Here is a 13,692-nt window from a genome sequence, read left to right on the forward strand (position 1 = left end):
GATCATCCGCTAGCCGACACTGCCAATTTTTAACGGACCCCATGCAGTATGAATTTCTATATGACCCTATCATAGGGTCATTGAGCAATACTTTCTGTGTCCCAGATATACCACATCAATCACAATTATTTGAGCAGAGCATGACTGCTCTAGCGAGTGGAGGTCGGTCAGTGAGAACAGCGGGAGAATTTAAAAAGAAAACAGCTTCACGGTGCAGGCATACTTGTGGAGGAAAACAGAGTACGAGTGCTTTCGCTCAACTGGGTTACTGCCGTAAACGGTGCGGACGAGGTACGTTATCTGCTTAGTATAAGTTTGAGGCTGGTTGATGGGCTCGGTGTCAAACATGGGATGTCATGGAGACTCCCAGCCTCCGGGCCATGCGTCGAGCTGCATCTCCTTGAGGATCACATACGGAACTAGGCATGAAGCTCGATTACCTTCGTCTGGTTAAGGGATGATGGAGTGAGGAGATGAAGGAGAGCAGCAATATGCAGGTAGTCACTCCGGGGCCTGGGAAGACAGATAAGTGGGTAAAAGTCAAGAGAGAAATGGCGAAGAAGCAGATACTAGAGAACACCCCAGTGGATGTCCCCACCTTTAACAATAAGTAATACTTTTTGAGTACAGCTGGTGGAGACATCCTATCTGGAAGAAGCAAAAGTGGACGCGCCACTGACACAGAGTTTGGCCCTGTGGTTCGATAGGGAAGGGAAAAGAAGAAGATGGCAGCAGTAACAGAGGACTCTATAGTTTGTGGGGTCAGATTGGCAAATCTGTTGATGCACGAAAGAAACGCGGATCGTAGTTTGCCTCCCGGGTTCCAGGATCAGAATCAGAATCTGAATCCGACTTTAATCGCCAAGTACCTATGCACACACAAGAAATTTACTTCCGGCAGATGTTGTCTCTCTGCTCATAACAATAGTAATGATAAATATAAATGAAAATATAGATTATACATACAGGTAGTGCAATCCAAGTAATAGTTAACCGACAGTTAACCGGCAGTTAACTGTTCAGCAAAGTGACCGCAGTAGGGAAAAACATTATATCTTGAAGTGGGATGGAGAACAACCTGAGGTCGTGGTACATATTGGTACCAACGACATAGGTAGAAAGCAGAGGAGGTCCTGAAAACAGACAACATGGTGTTAGCAGACATGTTGAAAAGCAGGACTTCAAATGTAGTAACCTCTGGATTATTGTCTGTGCCACGTGACAGTGAGTATAGGAACAGATTGAGGTGAAGGATGAACGCGTGTCTGAGGGTTTAGAGTAGGGGGGTAGGGATTCAAATTTCTACACCATTAGGACCACTTCTCGGGCAGGTGTAACCTTTACGAAAGGGATTGGTTGCACATGATTCTAAGGGAGACCAAGATCCTGGCGGGGAGGTTTTGCAAAGGCTAATGCAGGGAGGTTAAACCATAATTGCGGGTTCGTTTCAACCGAACTGAGTTGACGGAGACGAGGGAGGTTGTCTCACAAATAGAGACATTTTGGAAACGGTGAGAAAGGGAGGATACGCAGATGATAGAGAAGGGACGCGCTCAGACCAATGGTTTGAGTTGTGTCTGTTTTAATGCGAGGAGTTTTATGAATTTATGCGGATGAACTTAGACTGTAGATCAGCACTTGGTGCTATGATGTCGTGGCCCTTACAGAGACTTGGATTGTGCTGGGGCAGGAATGGCTACTTCAAGTGCCAGGCTTTAGATGTTTCAGAAAGTACAGGGAGGCAGGCAAAAGTGGTGGGGACTTCTCACTGTTGATCAGAGATTGTGTCCCGGCTGCAGAAAAGGAGAAAATCAAGGAATAATTATCTATGGAGTCTCTGTGCGAGGAAGTTAGGGATAGGTAGGGGTCATTAACACTACTGGGTATTATTTATAGAGCACCCAATAGTAACAGGGACATCGAGGAGTAGTTAGGAAGACAGATTCTGGAAAGGAGTAATAATAACAAGGTTGTTGTGGTGGGAGATTTTAATTTTCCGAATATCAATTACCATCTCCCTAGAGTGAGCGTTTTAGATGGAGTGGAGCTGGCTAGGTGTGCTCAGGAAGGCTTATTGGCACAATATGTAGGTAAACCTACAAGAGGAGAGGCAATACTTGATACGGTATTGGGAAATTAACCTGGTCAGGTGCCAGGTCTCTCGGTGGGAGAGCACTTTGGAGAAAGTGATCGCAATTCTATCCCCTTTACCATAACACTGCAGGTAGATAGGAACAAATATGTGAAGAAGAAAAAATAATTGGGGTAAGCGGAAATTTGAGGCTGTCAGGCAGGAAGTCAAACAGACGTTGTTCAGGAACATTTGCTTGGGGATCTGCGTAGATACGTTCCAGTGAGACAGAGAAAGGATGGTAGGGTTGAGGAACCGTGGTGTACAAAGGCTGTTGTAAATCTAGTCAAAAATGAAACTAGAGCTTACGAAAGGTTAATAAAATAGGTAATAATGGAGATCTAGAAGATTATAAGGCTAGCAGGAAGGATCATATGAAATGAAATTAGGAGAACCAGAATGGGCCATGAGAGGCTCGTGATGAAAAATATGAAGGAAACCCCCAATGCTTTCTGCAAGTATGTGAAGAGAAAGACGAAAAGACGTGAGAGAATATGACCAAAGAAGTGTGAGAGTGGAAAAGCGTGCATTGAAATGGAGTAGGTGGCATGTACATAATGGATACTTTTCTTCAGTATTCACTCCCGAAAAGAATCTTGGAGATTGTGGGGTTGGTTTGCAGCGGTCTAAAAAGCTTGAGCATGTAAATGTTAAGGAACAGGATATACTGGAGGATTTAGAAAGCATTCAGTTGGATAGGTTACCGGAAGCGAGCGGACGGGATGTACCCCAGTCTACTGTGGGAAGGAGGAGATCGTTGAGCCTCTGGCGATTATCTTTGCATCATCAATGGGGACGGAAGAGGATATCGAGGATTGGATGTTTGCCGATATTGTTCCCTTATCACTAGCCCAGGAAATTATAGACTAGTGAGTCTTCCTTCAGTAGTTGGTAACTTGACGGAGAAGACTCTGAGAGGCAGGATTTACCAACATTTAGAGAGGCATAAGATGGTTAGAAATAGTCAGCATGGCTTTGTCAAAGGCAGGTCGTGCCTTACCAGCCTGTTTGAAATTTTTGAGGATGTTACAAAGCACCTCGATGAAGGTGGATGTAGTGTATATCAGTTTTACCAGGGCATTTGTTAAGGTACTCCATGCAAGGCTTATCCAGGAACTAAGGAGGCATGGGATCCAAAAGGACATTGCTTTGTTTGTACCTTATCTGGTTTGACCAAAGAAGGCAAAGACTGGTTGTTCACGGGTCATATTCTGCATAAAGGACAGTAATCACTGGTGAGCCTCAAGAATCTGTTCTAGTGCCCCTACTCTTTGTGATTTCTATAAATGACCTGGATGAGGAAATGGAGGGATGGGATAGTAAATTTGCTGATGAAACAAAGATTGAGGGTGTTGTGGATAGTGCGGAGAGCTGTCAGAGGTTGCAGCAGGACAGTGATAGGATGCAAAAATGGGCTGAGAAGTGGCAGAAGGAGTTCAATAGATAACTGTGAGGTGGTTCATTTCGGGAGTTCAAATATGATGGTAGAATATAGCATTAATGACAAGACTCTTGGCAGTGTGGATGATCAGAGGGATCTTGGGGTCTGAGTCCGTAGGACACTCAAAGCTGCTACGTAGATTGACTCTGTGGTTAAGAAGGCAGACGGAGCATTGGTCTTCATGAATCGTGGGATTGAGTTCAGGAGCTGGGAGATAATGTTGCAGCTGTATAGGACCATGGTCAGACACCACTTGCAGAACTGTGCTCATTTCTGGTCACCTCACTACAGGAAGGACGTGGAAACCATAGAAGGGGTGCAGATGAGATATACCATGATGTTGTTTGGATTGGGGAGTATACCTTATAAGAATAGTTTGAGTGAACTCGGCCTTTTCTCCTTGGAGCGACCGAGGATGAGAAGTGACCTGATAGACGTGTACAAGATGATGCAAGGCATTGATCATGTGGATAGTCAGAGGCTTTTTCCCCAGGGTTGAAATGGCTAGCACAAGAGACCATTGTTCTAACGTGCTTGGAAGTAGGTACAGAGGAGATGTCAGGGAGAGATTTGTACGCAGAAATTGGTGAGTGTGTGGAATAGGCTGCCGACGACGCTGGTAGAGGCTGAAACATTAGGGTCTTTAAAAAAAACTCCTGGAAGTACACATGGAGCTTTGAAAAATAGTGGGCTATGGGCAAGCCGAGGTAGTTCTAAGGGAAGGACATATTCGGCACAGTTTCTGGGCCGAAGGGACTATATTTTGCTCTAGGTTTTCTATGTTTCTATGTGTTTTCTAATTTTATCGAAATTATCAATCAGGTTCGTGATGAACCAAATTCCGCTCTCAAGACTATCCTGATAATTTTGTAACAGGACCATTCTCAACATCATAAAATATCCTTACCCAAACGTTGGATAATAGTGTTGCTAAGAATCCTCCAATCCCCTGCCTTTGGTTGCCCTCCCGGGGGAAAAATACGTATTTAATTCCCACGATTATCCCGATTGCGTTCATTACAAGAGAAAACAAAAACATTAGCTATTCTTTGATATTCTGGAACTACTCATCTGGCAAATAAGTAGAACAAGATTATGACCAAGGCCCGGCGAATTATTTCTTTGCTTCTGTTGAGTACATGACGTTTTATCATTCAGGCCCTGTTTTTTTTTTCCAACTTATTTTTTCAAAGGCTCTGAGGCTGTTTCCCTTTGAACTCCATACGTTCAAATTCAAGATTCTGCTATTCATTCTGCATTTCATCAGATACACCGATTTCGGTGAATTCGATTGCACAGTGGAGGGATTTACTGTTGTCATAAAGAAAACAGATACTGATGATAGTAGCTGTAATAAGGCCCAAACCGCATGCTGAATATACCGACGACACAGATTTGGATCAAAAAAGATGTTGCAGCTCTTCTATACAGGGAGCTATGCTAAACGTTTCTGACAATCATTAGCAAACTAGGCACTGATAAAGTATGAACTGAAAGGAACAAGCGCCAAGGCATATTTGCGGATCTCTTTCATTGCACAATTTCAGAGAGCGCTGGTGTCTAAACATTCGTGACCTGGAGGGAACTCGCTCATTTTGTCAGCAACGTGACACAGAAACCCTTTTCCTAGTAGATAATTGACGTCAGCATGTCCCAGGCTACTTTACTGATTTCGCAATTATTACTGTTGTAATTAGCCACACCTAAGTTTCCCACTTTGGGAGATGACAACGACTTATCTTTATCCATACCTATCTTAAAACTGAAACGAAAACAACAACCGACTTCAATATTCATTAAATCTTAGCCATTAATCTTTGGTAAATGTGCCACACTATTGTTTAATTACAAAGTCTAAACTACCACTTCCATATGCTTGCTGGTTATTGTTTAAAATGTCACGAGTAACCCTAGTTTGGAACGGTGTCCAGAATTGACCCTATGGACTGTGCTGCTATTAAGAGAGACAGAGAAGGAGGCGTCCAGATCATTGAGGGAGAGAGACAGAAACTGCTCGAAAGATTGACGTTATGGTTTCTCGGCAAATTGTTTACCTTTCCAGGAGGTCAATTGCCTGTTTGTTAACGTTCCTGCCGAAAGAGGGCGGAGTAGGTTGATGGACTGCTGGTGTCCAACATGTGGAGATAAAAACCAGGTGCGCTGTTACACAGACAGACACACAGTTTCGGACACTGAACGAGCTTTGCTGCAACCATATGGAAGGTAAGGTTTTTGGAGGATTAATTCGGGGAAATCAATCAGTTGTTCTCACAATGTGAAAATGTGCCACCTTTGGGGAAAACAATTGTGTGTCCACCTTCGCCTGGGTGATTATTCCATCACTGAAGAACGGTCGTACGTGGTATAGTCATAGTCGATGATAACAACTGGATTTCGGAAGACCACAAAGGGAAGATCGAGGGTATCACCTTGCAACTCTCTCTCTCTGTCTCTCCAACGCTACTCAACTAAATACTATGAATTGAAAGTAACTCTCTACATCATCGTAACACTGTACCCATTTACCCCTAGTTTAGAAAGAGCCTAGTTTTGCCTATCTACTCTTATATATGTATACATTTATGTGTGTGTGTGTATATGTATATATATCAGTGCTAACCTGTTCCAATGTATTTGCATTTATATTACTGTATTGCGTAGTTATTAATAAACATTATTAGTTTATAGCAATACCAGACTCCAATGTCCAATGTGTTTTCCATTTCTGCTGGTTCTTTAACCCATCACAGCGTACGTGACAAAAGAAACAATCCGGAATATATCTAACATCTCCTATCAAGGAACTTGGAAATAATGCCATTCCATTCAATACCGTGGACATAAAAAGTCATTCGCTGCCGCAATAGTGTTCTATTAATATCGTCCCCTGATCAGCTAGGTAGCTGTTCCGATATTTCCTAAGGGTCACTAAGAAGCCTACAAAATAAGCTTATCATAGTGAATGCAATTGTCCGTTTCCGGAACTCCCGATTCAGCCTCGCAAGATAAAATCAAAAAATGTCCTCTCTGCGTCCATGTATGGCATTCAAAACAATGCATGCATTACATCCCTATTTGCCACTTTTGAAACATTTGTAACCTGAAATTTTATACACTATATGTAAAGTACAATGGCCATCAGATCACCCGTTACCATTTCCCTCTGAGCCCATGCATCAGACCCGACGTGGAAGTGTCAAGTGTTTTTCAGGACTAGCCTTTGTTTATTACATTAGAGAATGTATGGAATGATACTAACAGTTCATTGCATAAAAATGGGTAAGTACTCACATTGAATGTCCAGTAGCTGAGATTTTTGAGCAGTAAGCGGAACGCCAACACCGCTAATTTCACATGCCAGATTTTTACCATCGTGGGCCATTGATGGGATGAACGAAAATGTGGCGGAAACTTTTGTAGATCCATCAGTTGCATTTCCACTTTCTTTTGAAGCCTGAATATTTGCCTGGAGGGACGTGTTATGAAGCCATTTCAATTCAAGTTGAGAGGAAGGACAACTATGACGAACTGAGCAGGTCAGTTGAACCAGACGCCCGGCAACAAAGTCCCCAGTCTTTAAAATCATCGGTGAATCTGCACAGAAAAGATTATCGTTTAAATGAATGACTCATTTACACAAATTTCAAAATTGTAGGAAACGAATCTTCCAGACTTCTGAGACACTAAATGCATTGTACTTTTCATGTCATCCGGTCATTCCTTCTGCGAGTGTTAATTTGTTAAATGACTTAACAGGGATTTCAAACTAAATTTGAAAGGGACTTCCCCACGTGATTACATGTCTTCCTACCAAACTTACATTTCGTCACCTATTCCACGGGACGGCAAACGAACGACAACAATATTTTAGGTATAACGAATAAGTACAAACATATCGTTTCAAAGAGCAGAAGTCTAGATTAAATGCGACTCCATGAAGATATTAAAAAATAGTCATTAGCGAATTCTGAACCACTTGTTTCGTGTCAGAAGATTGTTTAACAGTTGTGGAACAGGCTTGCTTGAATTATGATGGTTATATCCTGTGAATATTTTAACTGTGAATATCCCATCTGTTGGCCAATATACAGCAGCACGAAGGGCTCTGGGAATACAGGGCGATAATTCCGTGAAAATGGCGTCACATGTTGATGGGGGTTCGTAAAGAAGCCTTTTGATACATAAACATTCATAAATCAAAATAGTGAGAGCAAGAGATGTGATGATATGTTGAAGTTGTAAAAGCAATTTCTGAGGCCTAATTGGTAATATCGCGTGCCGTTTCGGTGACTTACGTACAGAGAAGTTGCAAATAAGTTGAAAAGCTGCATACGTATAAGAGTTGCAGGGGTTGTTTCCCGGGACTGGAACAGATGAGTTATAAAGACAACATGAATAGGTAGCGACTTCAGTCATTGGGGCATAGAAGTCTGGGGAGATATTTGATAGAGGTATAATAAACAATGAGCTGTATGGGAAGGGTAGATACAAGGCTTCTACCTTTGAGGTTGCATGTCATCACTATTGGAGGTCGTGGGTTAAGGGTTACTGGTGAAGAATTTATGAGAAACAATGTAAAACGTCACTCAGAGGGTCGTGACCTGTGGAACTAGCTGATAACACAAGCGATGCATGTGAGCTTGACGTCAGCTTTCGGGAAACGTTTAGTTAGTTACATGGTTTTGGTACCGAGGACTACCGTCCGGGATGTTGGCGATGGGACCAGGTTACTTAAATATGACTACAAGGATTAGATGGGTCGAAAGGCCAATTTGTTGGTTGAACTTTTCTTTAAGTCTATGTCGAATCCTTCAAAGGCATATTTGAATTAAAAACAAATTTACGTTAACAGAAATAAAAATTAAATCTAAATCTCCTAAACACGTAACATCAGGCCGCGTCCAGTGGAAAAGAGAGATTAAGGTACATTAAAGTCCTTCCTCATTCTACAGTCATCCCGCTCAATATATGATATGATAGGCAGTCTGATACGTCTGGGTAGATTGGGTCAGATTTAGTGAAATGACGTTTCTGATATTCCACAAGAAGTTGGGAATTCACCCAATGGCCTCCCATATTAATGTTAATTTCCCTTTACATTCTGACACGTCAGTTCATGGCCTCATCTACTGTTGTGATGAAGCTATCCCCAGCTTGAAGGAACATCACATTATATTCTGTCGGTGTATTCAAACCTGATGACATGAACAATGATTCACGTACCCCCGGTAATGGCCTGCAATGCGCCAGATCCCCCACAAAACCTTCCAGTTACGCTTTTCCCTCTCTCGTCTTTTCTGCAAGTCTCCCTCCGGGACTTATTTCTTTCTTCCGTAGCCTTCTGTTCTCTCCTGTCAGACTCTTCCTTCTCCAGCCCTATATCTCTTACACTAATCAGCTTCTCAGCTCTTAACTCCTCCACCATTTTTATAGTGTTTAGACTTCCAGCATCTGTAGATATTCATTTATTTGTTTTCTAATATTCTAGTCTCTTAGGGTTGAGCGGTAAATGAATTAACAACACAATGTGAGTTACGTGTGAAACATTTGTTCATTTTAAATGACTGAAAATATTAAGATCCGACAGACAAGAATCGGAGCGAAATCGAGAACTCGGCTTTCTGATCCAGGAACAATATCAGCCGTGAGAACTGCAGATATTAATTATTTACCGAAGTAGCAACCATTTTGTTTGAGTGTTTCCGGACAAGTGGATAAGTAGAAACTGGGACAAAAATGATGAAGACAATTTTATACTTGACACGTGTTGTTTATTTCTAGCAATGCAGTGCGAATAAGCAGCTGATACAGTCATGGAAACATATATTTCAGGCAAACTGGCCCTTTGACCCAGCTCCTCCCTGCTGACTGCGCACTCGCATCCAAGCTAATCTCAATCCGTCGCTTTAAGTTTATAGCCCTTTTCAAATATCATGTCAACGTACAAACTGTATTTTTTATGTTCTTATTCTATTACCTGGAGTATTTTAGATCCCGAATTCAGGGAAACGAATGAGCGCTCTCTCCGGATCTATATCTCTCGTGACTTAGAAACACCTCTATACAACCACCTCTTATCCTTTCATGTTTCAAAGAATGAATTCCTAATCTGCCAATACTTCCCCTATAGCTCACTGCTTTAAGTCTTGACATCATCCTTCTAAAACTTTCCTAAAGACCTTTCAGATCAGTAAATTCTCTTCTGTCACCATCCTGCTAAATATGTGTGAAATCTGGTACTTTGATTTGGTCGGTCTGCACAATAGAACGGTCGCAGTGTACGGAATAGCATACAATACAACATTTCGGCAGAGACAGAACATGCTTAATCTTCAAACATCCAAGAAATCTGATGAATTAGAATATCAATGCTTGCTAAAGATGCTGTACTGATTTATTATTTGATTTGTTCTTCTATATAATGTATTGCGTTGAACTACTGCTGCTAAGTTAACAAATTTCACGGATGTACTCACAATTGTAAGGAGTTGTGACAGTATATCGAGAGCGACCTTCGAAAAATAACTATCGGAATTCCATCTCGGATGATCAGAAAGAGTAAGAAAAGTGATTTAAATTCTCATTTAATTATTTTCATCTCACTGTTTGACTGTAGCGTTAATGAAATACCATTTGAATATCCACCTAAGATGCAACGTCTATGAAGAATTTTGCTATGTTGCTTCGCGGTATTAGAACTGTTGTTGCACCGGGTCTCCATCAGAGAGTACCTCATTAGTTGGGGATCATTCCAGCAGACAGCACCTCCATCCCCCTCCTCACCACTAGGCATCAGCACATCCGTCCTATCTCGTGGCGTGAACTAACGATTAGGTGAATTCCTTTCAGTTAATAAAATATGCATGGAATAGTTAAAACTGCTGCTTGGGAACAAGCCCTTCTGATTAGAAAGTCTGAGATATGCTGGAAACAATGTTAGACTAAAGACTTTCCGCTTGCACGTTTTTTATATTTCCATAATATGCCTCATATTGAAGTGTCAAACTAATGTGCTCCAAAGCCCCTCCATCTTGCAGTCTTTTAGCAAAAACCCTTTGCGCCAAACCCTCTGTGTAAGTAAAATAGTTTGTCTGCACATTCGTGCATTAACTTTCCACGTCAGCTTTATCGTGTATTTTATGCCACGTGATTATACCTTATATTTGTTAGAAACAGTATAATAGACATACAAATAAGAAGCAATCCTTACATATAATTGCAATGCTGACATTTCCAGTCGAATCACATGATACCCCATCGGGGTTTCTGCTACGCAGTCTGAAGCTGTAAGTAGTTTCATCGTGTTTGTTGATCCTATTTATTCGTAATGAACAATTATTCTGCGTTAAGTCACCGGTAAAATACACTCCGCTGCTTGCTAGCTTCGTGGATATATTCTGAGATTCACTGGAGTCGTAGATAACCGACACTCGTGGGCCAAGAGGATCACCACCCCCTTTCAACCACCGAGCGCGTTCGGTTCTATATCCCTTCTGCTGACCAAATGTACAGGAGATCTCGGCACAGGATCCATACAATGCCATCAGCTTCTCCGGGACTTTCACAGGAACGCATAAACTATGGGTACCTAAAAAATAAAATATAAAAAAAATAACTGAAAACAACAGGAACAACTCCGTTAGAGTTATTTGAATGTATAACCCGCAAAGGAGAATCGTTAGATTGCGTGTACATATATTTTTTGAATGCCTTGTCAAGGTGCCATACATGAGGCAATGACAGGTCGTGAAAGATACTAGCATGGATAAAGCAGTGTCTGGCTAGCAGAAGGCAAAGTGTAGGAATAAAGAGAACATTTTCTGATTGACTGCCAGTGTCTAGTGGTGTTCCACAGGAGGCTGAGTTTGTTCCACTTCTTCTTACGTTAGATGTCAATGACGGAAATGATGGCTTTGTTGCAAAGTCTGCGGACCATATTATAATAGATTGATGGGGATACATTTTTGACCAATTACAAGGGATAGAGAAGGACTTACACAAATTAGTAAAATGGTTAATGAAGTAATAGATAGATAGATAGATAGATAGATAGATAGATAGATAGATAGATAGATAGATAGATAGATAGATAGATAGATACTTTATTCATCCCCATGGGGAAATTCAACATTTTTTCCAATGTTCCATACACTTACTCGGTCGTGGTGTATGGTCATACAATCTGGTAGGAAAGAAAAACGGTTTACTATTTTCCAATAGAAAGAAAATTCATTAAAAAAAACTGAGTCAGTATATGCGTTAGGCGTCCTTCTGCAGAAATTCCTAAATATTAATTACATGTTCAGTCGGTTGTGAGGAAGGCCACTGTGGTCAGTATTCATTTGAAGTGCACTAGAATTTGAAACTAACATATGACATTAAAGCTTATAGAGTATTGGTGATTCCCTAAAGAGTATAGCGATCAGTTTTGGAGCCCATATCTGCGAACGGAAATACTGGCACTGGAGAGGGCTCAAAGCCTCGATAGAACAGATTTAGAGAGGATGATGCCTGTGGTGGGTGAAACTATGCACAAGGAACACAGCCTTCGAGAAGAAGAGCTTCCGTTTAGAATGATCAGGAGGAATTTATTCAGCCAGAAAATAGTACATCTCTGGAACACGTTTTTATATGCTGTTGTTGAGGCTTTGTATTCACCTATATTTAAGGAAGAGATTTATACATTCTTCATTGATCGCGGCATGAGACTTTTGGTGAAGAAGGCAGGAGATTGGTTCTGGGAGAGAGAATTGGTCAACTTTGCTGAAATAGCAGACTAACCTCGACGGGCCTAATTATTCTGCTCCTATCTATTGTGGTCTTATGGTCTTATAGTCGAACTTGCAAACAAAATGAGCAGCAAACCAGTCCGTTCATACTTAGTGCAGTATTACTCAGGCGGACAGAAAACAGGGAAAATAATCCAGCGCACTCCCGAGCTGACAGTTATTAAATGAAGACTTCTACAAAACGGAATTCCATTTATGTGATTAAAAACATACCTTTCGTGTAAATGAGCAGTGCGACTAACACGAAGTCCTTCATGGCTGTGTGCAGTTCAGGACAAAGAAGAGCGCCATCAGTTCCGTTCCAGACCGGTGCTCGTCTGGTTTCGTCTGAAAGATGAAGCTTTGATTTAATCGCTTGTTGAATTTTGTGTTCGGTTGCCATCCATTTCACACAGTGCGCTGATCTTTCAGTCAGTCGTATCCTGACACCAATGCTACAACGTCCTTTGCAAGATAACGTTGTTATTTAATTGAATTAACAGGTCCAGAATGAGTCTAGTCATTCTGCAGTTGATGCCCTGTTCTCCAGATTAACCCACACACCTATAAGCCATTCAGATTCTGAACATTGGAATGGATTGTGATAATTGAAATCTTTAAAACAGTATCAAGTTTGAGAACTAATATCTCATCATCTTCTGCTTTTGGTTACGATGATAGTTAGCAGTTGAATTGTGCGCTTATGGTTTATTGTACATAAGCTTCCTGTGGAAAAACTGCTATGCTGCTCTCATTTGCAGTGTTTAAATATGTCGTTGTAGGTTGGAGTTTTCACCCACACAGATACCGCAGAACTCAGCGGTCTGTGTGCTCACAGCGGAAATGTAACAGCTATGCATGCTATTTGTGGACCATCGAAACCAATTCGTGGGGTGGACAGCCCTTATATGTTCCAACTAAGTGCTTCTTGATGATCGAGTAGAATTGCTAACTGGCAGAAGGGTGTTCTATGAAAAATATCCTAACGTTATTCAACACTCCAGTTATTGTGGAAGTAAGTGTTCAGACAACTTTTCGAATCAAATTCATAATCACGACTGGACGGAAAGAGAGAAAACAAAACAACTATCTGCCTATGCATAATCTTGTTTACAGGAAGAATCATTTTAATTATAAAAGAGTACGGATGAAATGTTTGGAAAAACTCCAGTTTCATTGGCTGCGTAAGTCTAGGGAAGACAAGCTGCGGCGCTGCCAAACCCGTGAGATTGAAGCGCGCTTCATTCCATCTCAAACATCGGTTTTTGCGGATGCTGTGTTATTTGTTACCCTGTTACAACTTAATGCTCAAAATAACAGATAGTGCATTACATACGATTAAAGGAACTATA

The 13,692-nt window shown here is 41.4% G+C and overlaps 1 protein-coding gene across 1 annotated transcript in view; it reads right to left on the reverse strand.

Annotated features, from left to right (window-relative positions):
• Window positions 1–13,233, reverse strand: part of LOC140736214 (Schwann cell myelin protein-like) — a 30,666-nt gene extending 17,433 nt beyond the window's left edge. The window contains exons 1-3 of the mRNA XM_073062160.1: window positions 12,575–13,233; window positions 10,783–11,160; window positions 6,864–7,166 (exon numbers count right to left, since the gene is read on the reverse strand). Of these exons, the coding sequence (XP_072918261.1) occupies window positions 6,864–7,166; window positions 10,783–11,160; window positions 12,575–12,743 (850 nt within the window). The 5' untranslated portion in view covers window positions 12,744–13,233. The remainder of the gene's footprint in view (window positions 1–6,863; window positions 7,167–10,782; window positions 11,161–12,574) is intronic.
• Between the last annotated feature and the right edge of the window lie 459 nt (window positions 13,234–13,692).

This window comes from Hemitrygon akajei, chromosome 1, assembly GCF_048418815.1.
Source record: "Hemitrygon akajei chromosome 1, sHemAka1.3, whole genome shotgun sequence".
In the NCBI taxonomy this organism is placed as follows: Eukaryota; Metazoa; Chordata; class Chondrichthyes; order Myliobatiformes; family Dasyatidae; genus Hemitrygon; species Hemitrygon akajei.